This window comes from Lepisma saccharinum, chromosome 1, assembly GCF_977018435.1.
Source record: "Lepisma saccharinum chromosome 1, izLepSacc3.1, whole genome shotgun sequence".
Classification (NCBI taxonomy): Eukaryota; Metazoa; Arthropoda; class Insecta; order Zygentoma; family Lepismatidae; genus Lepisma; species Lepisma saccharinum.
Genome location: NC_139229.1, coordinates 33,870,943 through 33,895,958, shown reverse-complemented (window position 1 = coordinate 33,895,958; position 25,016 = coordinate 33,870,943). Strand labels below are relative to the sequence as shown.

The 25,016-nt window shown below is 38.6% G+C and overlaps 2 protein-coding genes across 2 annotated transcripts in view; both read left to right on the top strand.

Annotated features, from left to right (window-relative positions):
- Positions 1–25,016, top strand: part of RpS21 (ribosomal protein S21) — a 426,171-nt gene that overhangs the window by 42,260 nt on the left and 358,895 nt on the right. The gene's annotated exons all lie outside the window — the stretch shown is intronic.
- The window catches only part of Elk (Eag-like K[+] channel), a 647,431-nt gene that overhangs the window by 581,424 nt on the left and 40,991 nt on the right, over positions 1–25,016 (top strand). Inside the window, exon 8 of the mRNA XM_083125217.1 lies at positions 18,668–18,878. Coding sequence (XP_082981343.1) covers positions 18,668–18,878 — 211 coding nt within the window. The remainder of the gene's footprint in view (positions 1–18,667; positions 18,879–25,016) is intronic.

The window sequence follows — 25,016 nt, the reverse complement described above, 5'->3', positions numbered from 1 at the left end:
AGCCTATGTTGAAGATGATGGCTCTTTGGAATTTAAAATACAAATAGGGGACAAATTATATTTAGAAAATCCTGTAGTATCAGCTGCTGAATACCCTATAGTTGCAATATTCTTGTTTACATATTATGTCTAGACAAATTATTGTTGATGAATTACACAGACAAGCCCGACATAATTATAAGAGACTCCCAGTAGTCACAAAGGGCATAGATGATTTATGGCAGAGCGACTTGATTGAAATGGCAAGTGGGCAGTTGAAAAACTTAGACAAAATCAACAAGGGCTACAAGTATCTACTCACTGTAATAGACACATTTTCAAAATTTGCCTGGGCTGTGCCACTCAAATCCAAGACTGGAAAATGTGTTACAGAAGCCATCAGGACAATCATCAATCATTCAGGAAGATCCCCGCGCTATTTGCAAACAGATAATGGCAAAGAATTTTATAATTCAGTGTTCCAACAATTTATTAAAAGCCAGTCAATAAAACATTATTCGAGTTACAGTGATCTCAAAGCCTCAATTGTAGAGAGATTCAACAGAACCTTAAAAAATCTTATGTATAAACAATTTACCCTTCAAGGTAATTATAAATGGCTTAATATTCTTCCAGAACTTCTACATAAATATAACAACTCGGTCCTTTCCACAATCAACATGAAACCTTCTGAAGTAACTTCATCTGATGAGCAAAAATTGATCAGCACTGTTTATTATCCTAGATACCAGCCAACAACAAGAAGGGCCAAATACAGGGTGGGCGACCAAGTAAGAATCAGCAAATATAAGCACTTATTCAAAAGAGGCTTTACGAGAAACTGGAGCACCGAATTATTTACAGTGGTTCAAGTTAAACCCGGGACCCTTAACACATATATAATAAAAGATCACCGAGGAGAAATTCTCAAAGGCCGATTCTATGAACAAGAGCTCAGCAAAACTAAACAGCCTGACACATATCTCATAGAAAAAATCATCCGCAGAAAAGGCAGCAAGTTATTTGTCAAATGGCTGGGTCATCCGGAAAACAGCTGGATCGATGCAGACAAAATAATAATATGAGCACCTGGGATGTTATAAAAAGGCTGCCAGAACCTGAACAGCAGAATAAGAGAAATGGAGTGCTGCTGCCTGATAATATTAGATGTCTTATTGTTGGGCCATCTGCTTGTGGTAAAACTACACTAATGGTTGATAATTTTTTATTGGCACCCAACTGGTTAGACTGGAAAAACAGGCACTTGTATGTCTTCTCTAGGAGCTTGGAACAATTAAAATATCAGCAGCTGATGAAGCTATATGATGGATTGGATATTGCCACTTTTGAACCAGATGTTAAGCCACTCCATGAATGTCTCGATAATTCTGTTGTTGTGTTTGATGACATTATACTGGATAATCAAAACAAGGTTAGAAATTTCTTTACACAGGGCCGGCACAAAAACATTGACTGCTTCTACCTGGCACAGACTTTTTCTAAAATTCCGAAGCAACTGATCCGAGACAACAGCAATTTTATATGTGTGTTTCATCAAGACCATACCAACCTCAAACATATACATGATGAATATGTAGGTGGGGACTTGAGCTACAATGATTTTTCCAAGTTTTGCAGCAGGTGCTGGAACCAGGACAGTTATGGGTTTGTCACAATTGATATGACAAGAACACCCAATAGTGGCAAATACAGAAATAAAATCAACGATTTTCTAGACGTTGAGACATAAATAAACAACCATGAAACGACCAGTCATTGATGATCTTAAGTTAAGAGATTATCTTGTAAAAAGATTTAAGGGATGGAAATCAGAGAACCGTGGAATTTATGAAAAACACAAACAAACAGAACAGCCTGTCATTGATGCTATTAATAATTTAGGTAAGAATATCAAAACTGTTACAGAGCAAAATCAAGATTTGATCACGGAGCTTGTACCTGTAGCTGCAAGGAACATATTAGATTATCCATTCACCCCACTTTCCAGTATTCATACACCTAGTCCTGTTGCTCCTAGAAGAATTGAAGCTACTCTGGATCCTATTGAATTGGGTCTTCTTGCTCAAAAATATTTAACCACACCTAAAGACAATAAAGATGAGGTGTTTGGCTTATATGCTGACACAGAGCTTGATGGCAGCATCATACACAGAATCGGCAATTTCAGAGTAACTTTTATGGGGGATGATATCATTGTTTATTCAGAATCTCGTCTCGGAGAAAAAGGTGCTTTTGTTAAGTACCCCGGAACACCTGGGTTGTGGGAACTGATGACTAGGAAAAGGCCTGGCAGCTATACAGATCAAGATTATGAACATTACAAAGAAATATTAATAAAATCAGATGCTCTGTACCAGAACAATGATCCCACACAAAAAAGAGTCAAGTCGAGCAGTGGAGCAAAATACAATAATTTAATCAAGCCCATATGGTCACAGATCAAGACTGGCAGTGGAATCAAACAATACAACACCTTGCCTAAAGAATTTGTGTGGGTTGATGATGTCAGGAAACTTGTAGATAGGTTGCTGGTGATAGCTGGGGAGGAAAATGCTGGCAACCACAATTTTTACAATGAAAAGATTGGAATTATGGACATGATAAGCACCAAATTGTCTAATTTTATAGTGAATGACCCTAAGGGGATTGGATATCTCATAAAAATTATTAATACTCTACCACCTAAATTTTGGAATGTCTCTGAGGGTCGGGGCCTGGTTAATGACATTATAAACAAGCTGCCATTTGAACTACATATTCCAGGCTATCAGTATTGTGGTCCAGGCACAAAATTGGACCATAGATTAAACAGAGGGGATCCTGGTGTTAATCCTTTAGATGCTGCTTGTAGAGACCATGACATAGCATACAACACACATTCTGATCTTGACAAGAGACATGTTGCAGACAAGAAATTAGAAGAGGCTGCATTTGGTAGATTTGTAAGCAAAGATGCTTCTTTGAGTGAGAGAATATCAGCATTGGGGACCACCATAGCTATGAGCACCAAACAAAAACTGGGGTGGGGGTTGTGAACATGTATATAATAAACCTACAATGAAGGCCAAGGGTGTTATGTATCAAATACCTTATGCAGGTCTCAAATCTCTTAAAACTATTGATAGTCTCTTAACCAAAAAGCAGCGCAAGAAAAAAAGCTCTTGTATTGCAAAGGGCCATGGTATGAAATTGTTGCTTAGTACCCCCCAATTAAAAAAATTACAGCAATCAAGGAAAAAATTGCATACAGGGGGATTCATATTTACCATCCCGGCCATCTTAGCAGCACTCGGGGCTGTTGGGAGCTTGGCTGGGGGATCAGCTGCCATAGCAAAAACAGTAATAGATGCCAAGAAGAATAGGGCAGAATTAGATGAGCAGAGGCGCCATAACCTGGCCATGGAGAAAAAAGGCAAAGGTGTTAAGAGAGCCATGAATAAGTTTAAAAAAAACAAGAGCCGCTTACAAACCAAGATATTGAAGCTTTAATCAAGCCATTGGGCATCAAACATTTTAGGGGTGTGTACATGTCTGATTCTTTGCCGGAGCAACCACTCAACAAAGAGTGTGGCATTGTTAATTTGGATGAGTACAAAAATCAGGGCACTCACTGGATCTGTTATCTTAAATATTTAAACAATGAGGCATTTGTGTTTGATTCATTTGGAGGTGTTCCACCTGAAAATTTAGTAAAATATCTAAATTCACCTAATCTTTATTACAATAATGCCCGTGTTCAAAACTTCAAAGATGTTAATTGCGGACATCTGTGTTTATCTGTTCTTAGATACATGTCTCAAATAAATAAACCATCAATTGAAAATTTTCAAAAGGCCCTGTGGTATTTAAAACATCATGGGAGTATTCCATCTCACCAGCCAAAATTCAATATTGAAACTCAAATTGCACGATGACATAGTTTATCCCAAAACAATAGCTCTCAGAGCATTTTACGGCATGTACCTGATCCCAAATATTACTCGCCACAACAACACAATTGCAGTAGGGGATCAAAAAATTGTCATCACTCCAGGGCAATATAATCTGTCCACTTTAAATGCTCAATTACCCAGAGGTGTAGTATTAAGTCAAAATTCTGTCACTCACAGAGTAGAGATTGTATCTGCCACAGAAACAGTACATCTGGGTACTATAGGAGAGCTGTTAGGCTTTGAGAACAACACAAAACTCGAACCGGCCATCAAACACACTGCTATGAATATACCTAAATTCTTGGCCATAGAGACTCTGAATATTCACTGTAATGTGGCCGAGGGTATGATCACCAAATCAAATGGCATAGGTACTCACAAACAAACTGGCATCATTGCAACATTCAAACCTAATTCCGAATTCATGGAGCCCATCATCTACAATCCATCCCCAACATTATATTTTCCTGTGTGCCATAATAGAATAGATTACATTGAGTTGATGGTCACTAATGAAAAAGAAGAATTAGTTGATTTTGCTGGAGCCACAACAACTGCTATCATAGAGATTAATATTTAAATAAAAATACATACAATGGAAAATATTGAGAGTTATGAGCTACAATCATTCCCTCCAAACAGGAGGACATTTGCAAATTTAAATCAACCCAACACGGAGATCGAGGTTGATCTTGATGTTGGGGATGGCTTTATACACCCCCACAGAGCAGATCTATACATCAAATTTGATGTTGTAAAGCTGGATGGAACAGATTATCCGGCAAATTCGAACATAAGATTGGTAGATAATTTTGTGCCGCATCTGTTCTCTGAAATTGAGATCAGAAAGCATGGCGTTGTTATAAACAGAGTGGATTATCCCGGCATTACCTCCACAGCTTTGGCCACACTAAAATTATCCAAAACCGAAGCTTCATACTACAAAATCGGTGGATTTGAGGCTGGTGATAAAATATTATCTAAAAACCACACAGTGCTGTTCCCTATGCGCCTGTTGCCAGGATTCTTCTCGGATTACAAAGATATCATGTGGAAGGGTGGGTTAAGAATTACATTTAGAAGAGCTGCCAATGATAATAATGCTTTGATGAGGTACAGCACATTAAACCCTACAGGGGAAGCTCTGCCTAATACCTTACCTGATGAAGGCAAATGCATTATTCAGACTATGGAGCTAAGAATCCCGGTTGTTGAATATGAAGCCAGTTACGCTCTTAAATACAAAGCAGATATAATAAAAAATCCACAGATTCCTCTGCAATTTTATACATATCAATGTGTACAGAAGCCCGCAACTGGTTCGTATTATGAGTTTGATGCTACAAATTCATTCTCCAGTATTCAATATGACATGCCTGATTTTGTAGTGGTATTGTTTCAGACTGGAAGACACAATAATCAGGAAAAAAATTCAAGTAGATTTGATAACTGCAACATCAAGAACATATATCTTAAAAATGGCAGAAATGAGGTATTCCCCAGAGAAAATTACAATTTAGACATGTCCAAGGATGATTTTCTCAAATTATATGAGGCATTTTCGGCTTTCAAAAGAGTCACTACTGGCAGTACTGATATGTACTACACTCCAGATGAATTCAAAACACGGAGACCCATGTTTGTAATCAACACTTCAAAAAGAAAACAAGTTGTGGTGAATGACAGAACAAACATTAAAATTATCTGTGAATTCCATGAGGCTTTACCTGAAGACACCATTTGTAGTGTCATTCTCATAGGTGAAAAATCATATGTTTATGATGTAAGAAATGAGAGAGTCACGGAGCAGTTCTAGAAGATATTTGTTCTATTATCCTGTTGTACAACACACAAACCTCAACTGTATTATCAGCTAGCAGTGAATATCTTATGTGTGGGCAGTTGTATATATTTCAATCTTTTATGAGGACTCGAACCCAAAGCCCCTTGTTTACAAGACAACAATATTAACATTTTGCCATCAGGAGAGGCTTTACATTTTATCAGGACTCAAACCCGAGCCTTTTGCTTACAAAGCAACAATATTAACATTTTGCCATCAGGAGAGGCTTCACATTTTATCAGGACTCAAACCCAGAGGCCTCCTGATTGCAAGGCAATAAAAACCATGGGGCTATGCACCACACTCCACTGGGCCTCAGAACCCAGTAACTATAAGCTTTATATTAATATACATGGCAGAATCAATCTGAGCTACACTAAAATTCAATTCCTGGGATTTTGACAGAAAAACACACTATAAGCAATAAGATCATATGGGAACTTGGCATAATTTTAAGTATAAGCAAATCTGTCTGAGAGGCTTTCACCCTTTCTACACTAGAATTCAAAATTCTTAAAATTAAGAGCATATCACACTGGAAGAATTGGGGTATAGGCCCCTCTTGGCATTGTCTTAAGTATGGGTAAATCTATCTGTTGAGCCCTCGCCTTTTCTACACTAGAAATTCAGAATTTCTTAAAAATCAGAGCATATCACACCTGAAAAATTGGGGTATAGGCCTCTCTTGGCTTTGTTTTAAGTATAAGCAAATCTGATTGTTCAATCAAATAGCCTCGCCTTTTCTACACTTAAAAGTTGTGCTGTCCGTACCGTAAACCCCACTACTAATGTTACGTAACAATTTTAAGTTTTCATACACAATAATCTGATAAATAATTTCTGAATTGACTATTTTTTCTGTATCGCATTTAGCTGCTAAACTCCATAATTCACTACCATACTCTAGTAATGACGTACAGTCATCGGCAATAAAAATCCTAAAATACTCGCTTCCCTGTTGCCTAACTTTACGGATTTTACTAACAAAATTCCAATGGCAACTTCTACCACCGCCGTAGAGTTAGGCAACATACATAACACCTTTCAAGGAAGCCAGTGTTTCAGGATTTACGTGTCCCATTTTTTATTGCCGGTGAGTGTACAATTGTGACAAAAAGCTGAAAGTTTCCAGTATATATTTTTTAAAAAAGTCCAGGGTGTACATAAGTCCGCTAACACTTTCAAAAATGAATTGTCAAGAAACTATTTACATTACTGACAATACATTAGTTGAACGAGTAAAGTCATAGGTTTATTTTGTATTACAAGTGTTACATGTAGTTCCATTTCTCGCCGCTAGGTGGTGGCAAATTCAAGATGGCATTCTCTGGAGCTAAAATGGCGTTTTTTGACAATTCAACAATACATTGCGATTATTTCTAATCGTAATGTTGCAAATTTGTTTCTGTAAATGCATCTCCTAGGCGTAGTCATGTATGATAAATGTTTTTTGTGCCTTGTTCCGCAAAGATAAAAAAATGATGCAACTTTCTTCTTCGAAGAACCCACTGAAACATGGCAGTCCTTGCTTGAAATGTTGCAGAACTGGTTCATGCACTTGTTGAATATTGATTGTCATAAATTTGTGTTTTAGTTAGTTGCGCTCCATATTTTCACCGCGAAGTTGGAGCGTATCTAAACACGGAGCTACCTAACCGTTTGATCTTCCGTGCTGCAAGAAACGACCAATGTGTGATGAAATGGCGTCCTAGATCATCCGACATCACCCCCTGTGATTTTCGTGTATGGTGATATACTGTATAAAGAACCTGGTGTATGTCCCTCCTCTTTCAAGTGATGTTATGGAACTGAGGGGGAGAATCGAACAAGCGAGAGCCACAGTCGTGTGGACATTTGTCGGGTCACACGTGGTTCCAGGCACGTAGCCAGGGGGAAGGCTAAAGAGGCTGAAGCTCCCCCCCCCCCCGCCGAAATCCTACAACTGTGTAATTTAATAGCGTAGTGTGGTAATTAATTAATTTTCCTTCCTTAGCAGGAATAAACATTAGATCGAAAAAAAGTTTAGTGTATAATAGAGGATCCAGGTTATATTTTAATATTCTACCATTTGATCCAAAGAATAAATGGATCCACAGCTCTCAGAATGTGTAATTTTCTTTGTGAGACGTCACACAGTATGAACTTTATGAGTAAAATTTGGCCCTAACTTTTAAAGCCTTTTTTTAACGGAATGTTCAAAAGTTAATAAGAAAATACAATAACTGTACACAATGTAACAAAAATAATGGACAACAGTTGTGTTGGATATTCACTCATACGGTGGATCGAGTAGCAAAATCTCTCCAATTATATAATAATAAAAAATTATGATAAAATTGGTTTATTCTTAATAACTTATAATAGTTATTATTGTAAAATGACAATTATAACCGTGGTAATAATTATTATTGTCATTATTTCTACTAAGCAGATTTTATCAGTGGCCTGCCCCCCCCTACATATATTTCTGGCGACGCCTGTGCTGATAAGGGATGAGCCCCCCGAAATAAAATCGTGGCGGCTATCGGCATGCGTGGCTTTCAACATTGAATGTTTGTAAGGTGTGTACTGTGATAGAGAAAAACTTACTGTATAGCTTACAACAGGGGTTCCAAACTTTTTTAGTTTCACGGCGCCCTTAGTGTTTCAAGATTTTTTCCGCGTCGCCCAAATCAGAATTTAGGCCTATCTAACACTTGCAACGTTCAGTTAGTGTGGTTAGGTTGATTGCCTTAAGTTAAAAAAGAAACACACATTTCAAATTCAGAAACATTTTATGTGTAACAAGTACTAAATAAGCACATATTTGAAAGTAAGTGTAATTTCAGTGATAATATTGGAACACTTCGAGGCGCCCCTGCAAGCCAGACAAGGTGCACCAGGATGCACACTTTGGGAACCACTGGCATACAATATATCGTATTGATGACTCATAATTTTCTTAGTTCGTCCAAAATAATTTTTTGTAAGTGTTACCGGACTTTCGGTACACCCTGTATAATATGATCTGGTGACAGGGGAATGTGAATTGAGAGAAAATAGAAAGAAAGTGGCCTCACGAATATAGCTTACTACTAGTTTCGTACAAAGGAAAATTTTGTAAACAGTAATTTAAGCCACCAATGCCACCCCTACACCGTGTTCAAAAGCCAATTTCCTGACAATTCATCCAATACCCTATCCCCATTTCCAACACTGAAAACTGTTTACTTAGTGACCAATTTATAACCGTCAACCTGGTGCGCACTGCAAACACCCATAGTGTGCACAGACACATCGAGGCACAAAGGCATAAATCACTGGAGACAACGTGCATTGTGGGTAGATAATTCCGCCAACAGGGGGCCCATTTAACATAACGCCGAAGAGAGAGGGAGCGCTGAAGCCGGTATTCGATGACAGTGGCGCCTCCGGCGGCTGAAACGGGAAGCTGCCTCATCACGATCGCTTGTTACAGCGTCAAAAGCAGCTGGTTCCCAATGAAGCTCACGTGTTTCCTGTAATGCAGGGTTGGTGGGGATATGATAAGGTTTTAGTTTGCAAATTTTGCAAGCTTACAGATCGAGCACGGGTTCAATTAGAGTTGGTGTGCGCAGCTGAGAACCTCTATCGTGTAAAACAGCTATGTCAACTCAGTTTCTAGTAGGGAAAATTGCTGACGATAGCCTGTAGCTTTACCGTTTATTATTATTAGTATTATTATTATTAATAATAATATCATCATCATCACTTAACCATAGCTTGTCCGTGCCGTACGAGAAACTTACTTACCTGATGGGGGGTGAGGATTTTTTATCGCTAAAATTCAAAGAATCAATGCTTCATTTGTTGCTAATATAGGTTCATTGATGTAATAACTATAATAGTTATGATTATTATCATCATTAATAAAAAAATAAGAAGCCATTATTACGTGAGTGGCAGACACATATTTTATCATCCAAAAGTTCCAAGAACAGTATTAATGTTGCATCACTGCTTTTTTTATGTATGTACATTTATGTAGGAATTATAATAAATACAATAATTACCATCATTACCAACAAATTGTATAATGTTATAGGCAAGACTGTCATGTTGGAACATACATCCCAAGGAGAGGGGAATGTGATGGGTCCACCGTGCGAATTTTGCCTCCTGTGTACCTTACCTTTACGTAGGGATGTGACGAAGCTGAAAATTTACCGATGCCGATGTACTCACCGATAATTTTTGGAACCGGTATCGATGCCGATATTTAACCGATTCCGATACATAAGATTATTAAACAGAAATGGGATGTTATTTTCAGCATGACAAAAATAAATTTGCTATGTACATTTGTGTTGCATATCATATGTATATACATATATATTCTCAAGAGATGCGAATGTACATTTGCATCTACAAAATGTTATGTGAACCTTTAAGAAGAACATGGATTCTCAAGAGATTAAACATTAGTACACAAGCAGTTCTTTGAAATGCAAAATGAATTCCTGTTCTGCCAGATTCAACTTCAGAAACACGAGATTTGGAAGCACTTCAGGAAGTAACCTATTTATTCTCTCATCTCAAATCTGTTCAGCAACACTGAATACTGATGCAGCAGGTATGCCCAAGTATTTTCTCAGGACTTGCTTCAGGTTTGAATATTCATTTTTGAATTTCCAATACAACAGCAGATCTTGGTTCAGCAATGTACTGTTTTATTTCCGATTTATAGTTAGGTTGATCCTCTGAATGACTTTGCAATAATTTTATTACAAAAACTCTACAATAATGACGAATCATAAAAAAAATGTCAATAAATCTTACAAAACTAGAATATAAAACTTATTAGAAGGTAAAAACTCTAGTATAATCTGTACCGGTTTAAATATCGGATTTTTGCCGATTCCGATACCGATACCGATGCGTCAATTTCGGCCGATTTTCATACATCTGTAATCGGCTTTGGCACATCCATACCTTTACGATATTATGAACAAAGGTAATACCAAAACATCGGGGACGCCCTAGGGAACAGTGTAATTTATTTTCAATTCTTTACAAAAATATTCACAGTTGAAAAATCGATAAGCAAGAGGTGGTGGGTCTTGCACCCCCCCCCCTCGGGTACGCTAGGGTTAAATTGCAAACACTGTACCTAAGAAGGAGTGACAAATTAATGTGTTTGTAAATGATATCGTAGCGTTCCTCTGAACGCGGGGATCTTAAATAGGGATGTACTATTAGTACTAGTTGATGGTAGAGACAGCCCTGAACGGGCAGGTACAAATATCTAACTATTCATTAAAATAGACTCATGATTCGTTTCTAGACTGAAGTGAGCAATGCAAATGGCAGAATGGGTGTAGACTAGCTTACCCTGTTCGGTTTAGAAATAAGACCAGTAGCTCCTGCTTCAACGATGATTCCAGATTAAAAGACCTCGTGTCGCTCTCATGCGCACCTATTTAAACCCTCGCTTGGCCTCTCGTCACCTCTTGCCAAAGGCCAGTGTTCTTACCATTTCCTGTAGAAAGCTTATCCTACACATTTCTGAGCAAGGAGCTGACAAGGTCTGCCAGGGTCAATATTTCTTAATCGAACAGGGTATGGTACGACACTCCCTCTTGCGAGACAATTTCCCAAAATTGAAATTGTAATCGTTAAAGTTTAAATTGAACCTTCTGCCATTCACCAAAATTTAAAAGGTTTTTGTTTATTACATGAAAAAAAATGTTACATAAAATAAAATAATAAAAAAAAATGTCGGAGACCCTTCACCGAAAATTAAATGGAACAGAATTAAGCTCAAGCTTGAATGCTGAAAGAAAGTCTTTTGTTTTCATTAGCCACACGCTGAAAGTGTCTTTCGTAATCAACAATGCTGACGGTTGGTCAACATGCGATATAAAGTGTTGTTCGCAGGTCCGTGGAGTCAGAGGAAAGTTCAACACACTCCATCGTAACGCGATACATGCGAATGTCTTCTGAACAAGCGCTAACTAAGCACCGAACGTAATCCGTGAGAAACCTTAAGGCCGCATGCTCGCAATCTTCCGCCTCATCAGGATGACAGTTCGAGGCGAGAGCAAAAAGACCGTGGTAAACACCAAGCTCCACTGGACTGCGCACAACCACACGAAGATTAAAAAAAATAGTTGAAGATTATGTTTTCACTGACGTCCGTAGCACACTATGTGTGCACACTATGACCTGAGAAATCAGAAGGCAGGGCAATCCAAATACACTCAAACCCCGGAGTCCTGGGGTACGAAGCACTGTTCCGGGATATACACGGTCCTTGACCGATCACAATTGCACTGGGGGACCGGATTCGAATCCCGGTGTGGAAAGTTCTGGAATACTGTCCAGCAAAGGTCAGATGAAAAGACGTTGGCCGTGGGGCGGGCGAACACAGGGTAGTCCATGGGAAGCAACTCCAAGTAGCGTTTCCAAGCCCCAAAATATGCGTTGTCCAATGGCGAACACTGGGTTTTTTTTATGATAGGCCCCCGAAAGTTCACAGCAGACGCCATTGCATATTTCCGGCACACATCGAATGGCGACACATTTCGTACGCTGGTTGCATGTGAAAACGGAAGGTGTACCGTGCTGCTATCACTCCAAGAAGGGGAACAGTAAATATGGCCACTGGTAGGATGAAACTGTTCACAGGTGGCCTGGCAGGTTGCTGATCCACAGGGGTGGGTCTCAATACATTTGGGTCGTTGACTGTACCCGGAAAGTTCCAATATGTGGTGAAATACACTGCCTGGCCTTACAGAGCAAAAGGGGACGATGTACATGAAAGATGTTCATGCTTCTTCTTAAGGGGGTTAGAGTCGTGGGGGGGGTTGCTCTGTAAGATGACATTTCTTCTGATGTTTTTGACGCTGTTCCGATCCTGGGATGTCACTTGGAATAGGATTTTCGGTGCTGCTACGTGACATACACCGCTGAAAACCAAAGGAGGCTGGTGAGCTCCAAAGCCTTCAGGAATGCGTTCTTCTTCCGGCCTCAAAAAAATCGCTGGACTACTTTCGAGATTCCTTGAACTCGTGGAATTCCCGAACAGGGTAGGAAACAGGTTGGACATGGGAAAAACTACATTGCTCTCAGTCATTCAATATTTAAAATGTATAAAAAAATGTGTAAAGTAATCGTCTTTTATAGGCAAGTGAAAATCATGAGTAAAGATAAGGAAACTAAAATAAAATAAACTGCCCAATAAGTGATATAAATTATAAAACAAAGTTTGAATGAAGGCTAAATAAATAAAAGGCGAAAAATGTCATTTGACGCCTTAACACTGGAACACCATTAAAATGAAAATCTGACTTCACCAAAAGTAATATATGTATATATTGACTAAAGTATATATATAGCCCCTGACTTCTCCCAAAATATAAAATAATGTGCAATATAAAACTAAAGTTATGATATATCTAACATGTGTTGGGACATGATCAAATACAATAAAATAAACGAAAATATGTAGGATTAAATATTGATAAATATATAAAAGTAATATGTAGATGGTATAAAATATATTCCCTGGTATCAGAAAAATAACCCGACGAAATCCATTAATATCATGTCAGAAGTGTCAAAGCATTGTAAAAATGAGGAACTGACGAAAAAAAAATAATTACCCCAAAATTTGGTAACGTCACAACTGTTAGAACGGACCTAGCCACAAGTAAATTCGGGATCACTAAAATATAATAAAAGAGTAAATGACATGGCTCCAATGACGTTAAGATCATTAATTACGAAAGATACATAAAAATGGATGAATAAATCAAGGCGACATAGTGACGCACTGTTAACGCTCACTAGTCGAGGTTGATTTGCGCTTGCATACGCCTGACGTATAGCATAAATAAACAGTTAAAATGAAGTTCCAAATTAGTAATAGGATAATAGTAACGGGAAAATGGGACAGGGTATGGTACGATATGATCTCATCAAAGATTGATACTGACCATTTCATGAGAGCTATTGCTGACAAGGTTCCAAAATATAGCACTGGACCCAACTCCCTAATTACAGTAAATAGTAAAAATAGTGGTGAACTGATAAATTCGCATAACTTAAAGGATGGTGTGTTGTGAATTAATTGTAGAAATTGAGCGGTGGTGGTGTTTCTGGCCATTGATGTGCTCAGCATGAAGTAACAATATACAATTCTTACTATTTGAGGTATAGTAGACGATCTTGTTAAAAACTAACTTGAAATGTAATATATGTTGCTCTCACCATATTTTTCTATATCTTACCATATTTTATCTCTGTAATTTTGTACTTTTTTTCTTGACTTAATGCTGTATCAGGTTATATGCTGTGCTCAGCACGGTTACTCGAAAAAGCAACTGTTGCAGTAACTCACTTCAAGAAGTAACTTATTACAGCTGTAGTTCTTCTGCTATGCCAATAATGCCACTATTACTGTTACCCACAAATGAGATGACGAGAGGTTTCTCACTGCACGATGCTCACTCCCTCCATTCTGCCCCTCATAGAATAGAATACAGCTGGTTTCTCATGTCTCCTGTACTTTCTGTGACCCTGCATCCAACTCTCACGGATTCACGTGAGAAGCTGACATGTATTTCTCTCTATCTACAGTGGAATAACTGTAAAACTACAGTTATTCAGGACGCTAACAAATAACTGCTTATGGATCCCTTTTTAATGAAAAATAAAAAAAAGGATATGTAGCATGTGTGCAGATGGTGATACATGAACGGTTTAAATGGAAGAGGTCGACCGTAACTTCAATCTGTCGATGTCTGCACTCTGGAAGTCTGTAGGTGTTCTACAGGGACACTGCGTGGGTGTTAGCGTGCGCGTCCATGCGGGTGTGTTTGAATTTATTTTAGCCCGCTTTATGCACAGATAGGCTAACTAACTAACTAACTAACTCTCTAGCCTTCTTAAACCCGAAGGTTCATGGCTGCAGCAACACAGGCCTTCCATGTTTCCCTATTTTGAGCAAGTTCTATATACTCTTTTCCATCCCTACCGATTTCCCTTAGGTCCATCTCAACGTTGTCCCTCCATCTTCGTCTTGGCCTTCCTACAGGTCTCTTACCATCAGGTTTCCCAACAAGAATCCTGTAAACTCCTCGTTCCTCTCCCATTCGTGCCACATGGCCTGCCCACCTAAGTCTTCTTGATTTAATTACTCTAATAATATCTGGACATGAATACAAATTATGTAGTTCTAAATTATGTAACCTTCTCCACTCACCTGTCTCCTCATCCCTTTTAGGTCCAAATATTTTCCTAAGGATCTTATTTTCAAATACTCTCAATTTATGTTCCTCTTTCAATGTAAGGGACCAAGTTTCACATCCATATAATACTACAGGCAAAATTACTGTTTTGTATATTTTAACTTTCAGTTTCTTAGATATTAAACGAGAAGACAAAAGTTTATGAAGAGAGAAGTAACATGCATTTCCTGAATTAAGCCTACTTTTTATTTCCTCTTTAATATAATTTTCATTTGTTAATATTACTCCTAAGTATTTGAATTTGGAAACTGGTTCAAACGAGTTGTTATCAATAATTAGATTTTGATTATTACCTAACACTTGGTTTCGGCCTGTAAGCATATATTTAGTTTTCTCTTTGTTAACTTCCAAACCTATCTCTTTAGCAGTTTTGAAAAATATTTTAGCATTATTCTTAATTGTATTCACATCATCCCCCAGTAAGTCTACATCATCTGCATATGCTAACAACTGAGTCACACCATTTAATTTTAGTCCATCTTTAGTTTCTTTTACCTTCCTAACAGCATATTCTAAGGCAAAATTAAAGAGCAATGGAGATAATGCATCTCCTTGTTTTAACCCATAGGCTAATTCTACAATTTAAAGTTGGATCCGAACCACTATCTTCATTCACCGGGTTTCGAATCCGAGATCCATTGATTACAAGGCGACGACGTTGCCACTCAGGGGAAGCCGCACTCTCACCTAAATTTTCGTTTTTCACACACACACACACACACACACACACACACACACACACACACACACACACACACACACACACACATGTATGTTTGTGCCTGTAAATGATTACACATACACCCACACTTATCTACATAATTACAAACAAAAATGTAGTCAGTCCTCCCTCCCCCCCCCCCGACTTTCAGTTTAATAAAATCTCTGCAGTTGCCTTTTTATTCGTTGCGTTCTTGTGAAACGTAAAAATTTATGCATTCTACTCTGTACTCAATGCTACTTTGTTTTTCATTGCTTTTTTAAAACACTATAACCTCTTCTGATCGCAATTCGCCAATTTTGCCAACCCTAATACATCCCTTCGTTTCCAATCACAAACATATTACTACCATCTGTACTAGATACCTGTTTAGTGTTTACTGAGATTATCTAAACATCTTAAAGCCAAAGCCTAGCCGCACAACGTAATAAGTACGTCTGTAGCGCAAAAAATCTTCTGACTGCTTTTACTAAGCACAAAATAAGCACCATAATTAGATTCAGCTTTGCAGGAAACCAAGCCATCTTGCGCACGATCCTGAAGTTCAGCACCCAAAAGATTTGCATTCCCAGATGAAAGTAATTTATCCTAATATCTTTTCCCTGATGAAGCACTCCATTCCTCAAATGCCAGCGTCAATTTTTTTATCCGGGGGGGGGGTAAAGGAGGGGAGATTGTAAATACTCTCGTTTGTCTGCTCTTGCTAAACATTCCCTTTAAGTACTTTTCTTCCCTCCTCCTCCTTCACAGAGAGAGAGAGAGACCCACTTTCTTCCGCTGAGTAATTAATTCAATGAATTCATTAAGTCGACTTCGCTACGTATGGCGCTTTGCTCGTTTCAAAGGTCCAAGCCATTTCATTAAGAGATTGGGACTGCTTTTTCCAAAGCATTAGTATTTTACACGTGTTCACTTTTTATAGGATGAAATTTCAGGCGCTGTTCTTACTCATGATACTTGCTGAAAAGTTCTAGTCAACGGACATCTCGTGTTGCCAGCTCATAATACAGGGTGACGCATATTGTATCTACCAATGTCAGTTGGCAACACTATTCGAACTCAAGCGCAGGAATTTCAAATGCTTAGGCATGTGCAAATGTGTCAGTCTGTTCCCAGCAGGGAAATTTTGCCAAGAACAGGGAATTCTGGAGCCGAAAATTATAAGTGAAAAACGCCCAAAAATGTGCAAGAAACATGGAAGTTAGACGTCATGCATTAACGGACTACAGTTTTCTGTAGCTGTTCTTATAGCTCACAGTTGCTTCTGAAGTATAAGCGCCTGAAATGTTGTATTTCGTTCCAATCTGAACTCAGCTGATTTAATTGTGATGAAAGTGCAAAAAATTTCAAGTTATAAGTGAAACGTTAATAGTGAAGACTCAAGAAAAAGTAAATTTTATAAATTTAATATCTAATAAAAAGTGTACTACAATATTTATCCACCCCCAATTAAAACATCCAACATTTTTTTTGTGACACCGACCCAAGAAAGGCCGAATTCGAAGCTCAATTTGTTTCCACATCTAAAGTCGTTCGTGCACCCTCCTGGATCAAAATCTCGGAATAAACAGTTAATAAATGTCTTTTTTTATTTATTGTTTGTGAAGCAGAGAATTTTAAGGACAAAAAGGAAAGTTTTTGGAATACGAAAGGGAAATTTCCCTTTGCGTTCAGACAGTGAAGGCGTTCATCCGAACAAGTTGGTAATCCTGCTTTCGATCAGAGTTACTTACCAACTGACATTGGTAGAAAAAAATATACATTATTCTGAAGTTCATTTTCTTAGCAATGGATGTTTTCAATGTTATCAGCTAATGAAGAACAAAGTTTGCTGGGTCAAAAATAGTATAATTTTTCCAAATTTGTAGCCATGCGTCGATTCTATTGACACACAGTCCCTATCTCGGCCATTCTGGAAGTAATATGATAAGTTCTACGCTTCCGTCGCCTGATGTACCGGCCCCCGTGACAGAGTGGTTAGCACATTGAGCTACGACGGCAGAGGTCCCGAGTTCGAATCTCGGCCTGGGCATGGATGTTTGTGAGTGTCCATTCATCAATTTCATCATATCATCCCTCATCCCCATCTTCCCAAATTAGCCAAAAGTGGAACAAAAAGCGAAGTAAAATAAAGCAAATCAATCAATCAATCCAAGAATAAAAAGTCGCCTGATGCAATAGATTATAGGCTAGATGAGAAGACATTCATGGATATATCTATTTTAGAAAACCTAATCTTGAAAATCGACCCCGGGTGTCTTGCATGGCAGTCAGACGTCCTATCGATCTTGTGCCGCCTCATACAATTAAATATACATTAGTGTAGGAATCATATGATAGAAAATAAGGTGTTCACTGAAAACGATATTTCAAAATATAACAATTTATAAAAGGATCTTTGAAGACACTCAATATTTTTTGAAGTCCTCTTTAAGCTGAGATAGACTAATTGGGACTGGATATACAGTTTAAAGTGCCATCCGAACCAGTGTGAAATGTGTTGCAAGAGGTGTTCATTTAAAGCACTCTTCCTCCCCATCATCCTCACACGCACTCACCCTCATGACTCACCCAAGTCCTCCCTCACCCTCACAAGTCTTACAGAGGGCGAGGGTGACGTCGGCCCTCATGGAGAACGCCCTCCGGATGGTGAAATACCTCTGGTCACCACCGGAAATACGAACACGGACAATGCGACACCGTTAGCCATTACACTATCGGCGAGCACTCAAAAACATAGCGAACCATACAGAAATTAAGGCGCAAGTAAATCTTAGCTGCAAGGATGTAAGGCATACGAATTTCCTTGCCGATCACAAGACATCTTGGTATCGTTGAAGAACCTGTTCAAATTACACAAATGACGTCACATGTAAAATATTGCTATTATCTCTAATTTCAGGGATCTCCTGGCCAAATCCACCTGTTGAAACTCACTCGGCTGCTCCGGCTGGCCCGGTTGCTGCAGAAGATGGACAGGTACTCCCAGTACAGCGCCATGATCCTCACCCTGCTTATGCTCTTCTTCACTCTGGTCGCTCATTGGCTCGCCTGCATCTGGTACGTCATCGCCGACAAGGAGAGGGAGAAGAACGCCAAAGATTGGAACCTAGGTGAGTCACTTCTTTCACTGTCTCAACCACTCCTACTCTTCGTTGTATTCAGGATAAATCTCGTGAAAAGTGAAAACGACCACAAAAGAAAATCGCGTTTGGGCTAAACTGTTACTCTTCCCAAGCGTGCCGAACGCTTCCATTTCTAGACCACGCTGTCTACTGTCAAGATCACGTTGTAGGAAAACAACACTAAGGTAAGCTACACGGGAATGCACGAAGGTATGCGCTGTACAAAACCTGAACCTTTCGTTAGGCGCGTGGGGTACAGATGTCCCCCATCGATATCCATTTCGAGATTGCAACACTGTGAACTCACATGACTGCTTTTGTGTGGCTGAACATTTGTTCTAGGCTCTGTTGCGCAGTCCTGCTGCACTTCTAAGCCACACAATATTATAATGTTAACGTCAGTCGCGTGCTTGGGGTACAATTGTCCCCCATGCGCCTAAGTATGTAACACGAAAAATATGAAAGCGTCGAAAGACAGCACACTACAAATTCCAATGTTATACGGAAGCGGGTCAATGAAGAAGGGGAGGACACGTAGCTATGTGTTAGTGTAAAAAGAAACCGCGTGACCAAAAGTGAACATGACACTGCTTCAATTGTTACGTATTTAGGCACGTGAGGGACAACTGTGCCCCAAGCAAGCGACTGATCACTTTATAATATTACGTCATTTAAAAAGTGCAGCAGAAGATTGCATATAGATTGGTAGATTGATTGATTGATTGGTTTTGGGTGCGTCGGCACGTATGGCCATATTACACCCTTCAATCTATACGGAGGAAAATCATCTTATCTAAAACTCTTACCTTAAAATTAAGAAATGGGTGTAAAGAGCCCCTTGAGAAAGGATAAAATAGCAAGTTGTAAAGATGCCTGCATAGTAGTTCAGTCAAAATAGGAAAAATACGGGAACTAATTCATAACAAGCTGAAATTTGGTATGTAGTGTCTTTATATTTCATATTTCAATATGGCGGATTTAGTGTACGGGTGATCGAAGGGGACTTTTGGTATGTTGTTATTAATGCTATAAATAATATGGCGGACAATGAAAGTTTTCACGAAGTAAGGGAACTATAATTTATAACAGGCTGAAATTTGGTATATAACATTTTAGTAACATTAATGACAACATACCAAAAGTCCTCGGCGATCACCAGTACGCTAAGTCCGCCATATTTAAAAATGGCGGACAATGGACGTTTTCACAAAATAAGGGAACTATAATTCATAACAAGCTGAAATTTTGTGCATAGCTTCCTTATATCACTAATAATAACATATCAAAATTACCTGTCGATCACCCGTATGCTAAGTCCGCCATATTGAAAAAATGAAAGTTGCACTATAGAACAAACACAACACATTTTAAGAAGGTAGGGATAGCCTGAAAGTACCTCAGGAACAGTGTAAAGCTGATCTTAGAAGAAATACAAAGAAAAAACGTTTTGCACGCATGCGCCGTACAATTTAGGTGTATTTCATACCTTAAAGATAATTAAAGTGTTGGGGGACAGGCGTACCCCACGGGCCTATGCATTCTACAGAAAATGGCGCGCCTAAGGGAGGGTTAATACCCTGCTGCACCTTTGACTGACACCATCGAAGCAGTTTTCGAAATTTCCTCTTCTTCGAAAAACCGCTTTGATATTCCAAAACCTGAATAATGAGATTTGTTTAGAATTTCTTCTAGAGCATATCCTGTGAATATTCGTGTAGTTTGCCTTTGTTTAGAAATTAGCAACAGTTAAGTGGCTACGTAAGATTATTAAACTAATGCTAATATCTAGACAACATCAAAATGAGATGGGCATTCTTTTCTCCACTTCTGGGATCAGTGTCGGACTGAGAGCATCGATATAATAGGGTGGTGGAATTTCATTGGTAGGGCGGCCTCTTGAGGAAAATACGAGTATTCGCTCCTTACAAATAAGTTAACCGATCGGGAAGGTTAGTATTGTATTAAACTGTAGTAGGGTGAACTCAGGGGGTGCTCGTTCGGCGGCGCAGATCGTATGCGCAGTTGTCCGTGGATGAATGACGTCACCATCGAAACACTCGGCACGGAAAAGGCTGGTTCCTTATGCAAATATTGAGAAATTTGACAACGAATATCTTCTAAAATATAGTAGCAAGGGAAAAGTTACAACTTTTACTGTTAAGATTCATCCTTTCTAATCAATTTATCACAAAGTTGATTCAAATGTGTAAAATGGTTTTCAAGAAATCGTGTTACTAAGGAACCCCTGTTTTGTTCTCTCCAGGCTTCCAATGTAAGGAAGTTTTAACTTAAGCGCGTTGGATTTCTTTTTGCTGTATGTTTTGAAATAATATTATTTTGTTCTTGTCAACTGAAATCATGCCTAAATGCTATGGAAAGCTGCGAAAACTATTATCAGAAAACTAACGGAAGAAAACTAAAATATCACAGCTTGATTGATTTTAAAAAATGCGAGATTGCCCATTTTTGTGAAAAAGGCATTGTGCGAGATCTAAAAGCAGAACTTTATAATATTGTATGTAAATGTAAGGGTGTAATAAACGTGACAGGCACGTATCCAAGGAGGGGGCTTAGGGGGCACCAGCCCCCCCGAAAGTTTTCGGTTTACACTAGATAAAATGAGATTTTTTGTTTCTTGTGGTGTCAAATAAAATAATGTGACGTTAATTTAAGGAGAGAAATAATTATCGAGGCAAGACGGAGAATATTCTATAATCCTGTTATTGGTAACAGCTCGTATCCAAGGTGGGAATCAGGGGGCTCAAGCCCCCCCGAAAGTTTTCGGTTTACACTAGATAAAATGAGATTTTTTGTTTCTTGTGGTGTCAAATAAAATAATGTGACGTTAATTTAAGGAGAGAAATAATTATCGAGGCAAGACGGAGAATATTCTATAATCCTGTTATTGGTAACAGCTCGTATCCAAGGTGGGAATCAGGGGGCTCAAGCCCCCCTTCAGAAAATTTTCAGTTTACGCTAGATAAAATTAGGTTTTTGGCTTCTTGAATAATATGGTGATAATTTGAGAGAGATAATTATCTAGGCAAGACGGAGAATGTTCTATAAGCCTGTTATTTTTAATAGCGCGTATCCAAGGTAGGGATCAGGTGGTTCGAGGCCCCCACCCGCTCCCCAAGGAAATTTTTCAGTTTACACGAGATAAAATTAGGTTTTTGACTTCTTGAATAATGTGACGATAATTTCAGGAGAGGAATAATTATCGAGACAAGACGGAGAATGTTCTATAACCCTGTTATTGTTAATAGTGCGTATCCAAGGTGGACATCAGGTGTCTCCAGCCCCCTCACCCAGGAAATTTTTCAGTTTACACGAGATAAAATTAGGTTTTTGTCTTCTTCAATAATGTGACGATAATTTAAGGAGATAAATAATTATCAAGGCAAGACGGAGAATGTTCTACGGACCCTGTTATTGTTTATAGCGCGTATCCAAGGTGGGGATCGTAACTCGTGGACTCCTCCCACCAGGAAATTTTTCATTTTACACTAGATAAAATTAGGTTTTTGTCTTCTTGAATAATGTGACGATAATTTTAGGAGAGAAATACTTATCAAGGCAAGACGGAGAATGTTCTATAACCCTGTTGTTGATAATATTGCGCGTAAACTTTTCTTACGCTTTCGGTGTTGTCGTAGCGAACTTGAACACTATGTAGAAGTGACTTGTCAGCATTTGGAAGCTGCACAACAAAGGTAGCGCCGCAGGTAGGGCGATTCGGATTCATTGTAATTTTTTAATCTCTGGAAAGCGCGAGAGGGAACGTTCTTGAAAAAGAGAAGGAGTCGAACTACTGGCAATATTTACGAATCGTGATATCTGCGAAACGTTCTAGAATATAATGAGGATATTAATACGCGGCTTCAATTTCCCGGTTGATCTGTACAACAGAATAGGTGGAGACTTCAGAGGTAAGTGTGACAATTCATACAGTCGATTAGTGATCAGTCAGTGTCCATTGGTTGCTTTATAAGATCTAGTGATTCGAAAATGAAATGGACTAAATACCGTAAAGTAACGAAGTCTACCACTAGTTCCAGTTTGCTCCCAAAGCAAAAGACATTGACGACAGCGGAACTTCGAGTAGTGCTACGAGTAGTTCGGGTCGAAAGACGAAGAGACGGAAGGTCTCTCTCTCTAAAGTGAATATTTCGGCAGTATCGGGCTGGGTATTGGAGCGATTTATTAAAAAAGAAATAAGCTGCACAGATCAACTGAAAATCAAAGTTTTGAGTAATGATTTGATTGTGCCAGGACCAAATTTTGTGTTTGCAGCCCGAGAATTTCATGGCATAAAAAAATACTTTTGTTTAAGGCTACTGGGTTCGACACACACTCAACAGACAATTTTGGACACTTGCGAGTGCTTAGGCATGAATATGAACAATTTGGTGGGTTTCGGCTTTTATAAGAGCTGCAAACATGGGAGGACAAGACACATTAGTGGTGTTCAGGCTCGAATATTCGTGAACTGTCTGATTCCAGTTCCCAGCACACAGTTTGAATCTTGTATTGTCGAGTGGATTGTGCATTCCGTGCATGTGTAACACCTTCGTAAAAACACTTCTGGCATATATTCCCCCATATTCTGGTTCGACAATTTCTCTCTCTCTCTTATCTGCCCCCAGTAAAACGACAAAATAAATAAATGAATGAATGCTCTTTTAGCCAAAATGTGCATTTTTGTGTCGTATGTAACGGAATAATAAAAATGATTGCCCCTGGAAAATATGATTTACCCCTCCATCTTTTCTATTGCGCCGTCACTAGCTACAACATATTTTGATTTCTATTGTTCCCACATATTTATTTTAATTTTAGTATTGTGAATCATATTCCACTGTGTTACCTCACGTAGCCACCCCCCTCCCACACACACACGTACGACTTCAGTTGTAAGTTTTAGACTAAGCTTGTCAAATATCCACTTATATTTGTATTCTTGAGCCATTTAAAAAAAAAAATCATTTCGCCACTTCTTCTGGACTATTTCATAGCAATGTTTTCCCACTGGAAGCCCCTTTGCAGATCGAGATCCGGGGCTATAGCCTTCCCAAGCCAGCGTCCCCTCCAAATACTCTCTTGGCCTCATGAAAGACAAATATATGTATTTCTACGAAATATTAATTTGACTTGGCAGTTTCTCTTTTCGAACAGGAATAAGTTTTAAATTTTAATAGCTTATAAATTTACACTAGCAATTTTGAGTAAAGGTTTTGCGTAACCCTAAAAGTGCATTTAGAGACTGCAAGGTCGACTCTCGATATTTCAGATATATTAATAATTTTCATCACAACGTGTTGTAATAATTATTTGTTACTTCAATAATCTCCTCGCAAATGTTTCTCGCATATTAAAACATAGATGCCAATTTCTGTTTATTTCCTTGTAATGCTGACCTCCGTGGCGAAGTGGTTAGCACAACGCTTTACGATGCCAAGGGCCTCCAGGTTCGAATCCCCGCCTGGGCATGGGTCTACTTTCCTTTCTTCAATTTCATCATATCATCACGCATCCTCATCTTTGCGATTAGCCATATGTGACAGATAAGCGAAGTAAAATAAACTAAGTCTATTAATCAATTATTTTTTTAAACTCTTTAATTCTTCTTTAGCATGCCACGTTTTTGTTAAAATTATATTACGATTTGTAAAATGACGAAATTCTAAAAGAGAACACGCAACTTTCTTTGTAGCGCATCGGTCAGAAAGTTTCAGGAATATGGATTTTCAAAATACATTTTTTCACATGTACTTTGCCCCCTTCTAAAAGTAGCGCGTTTTCTATTATGTTACTAATCATTAAAAGGATACCTCAATACCATCTTGGAGGATGAGAATTAATATTTTCCCCCTCCTAAAATTAATAATATACTTTCGCTGTCTGAATCTCCCATATAAATGCTAGGGGCCGTCTGCTTCAGCCGAGCTCACTGCTTCTCCGGTGACGTCACGCGTTCGTGCAAGATCGGCAATCTTCGGATGGCTTTACCTAATCTCTATATTCCTTGGGGTGAACTGTGTTTGGGAGATCACGTAGAAGATTTTCGACTTGTTAAGAACTTTTCTTATGAATTCATGGATAAGCTATTATATTACAAGAGTTCGA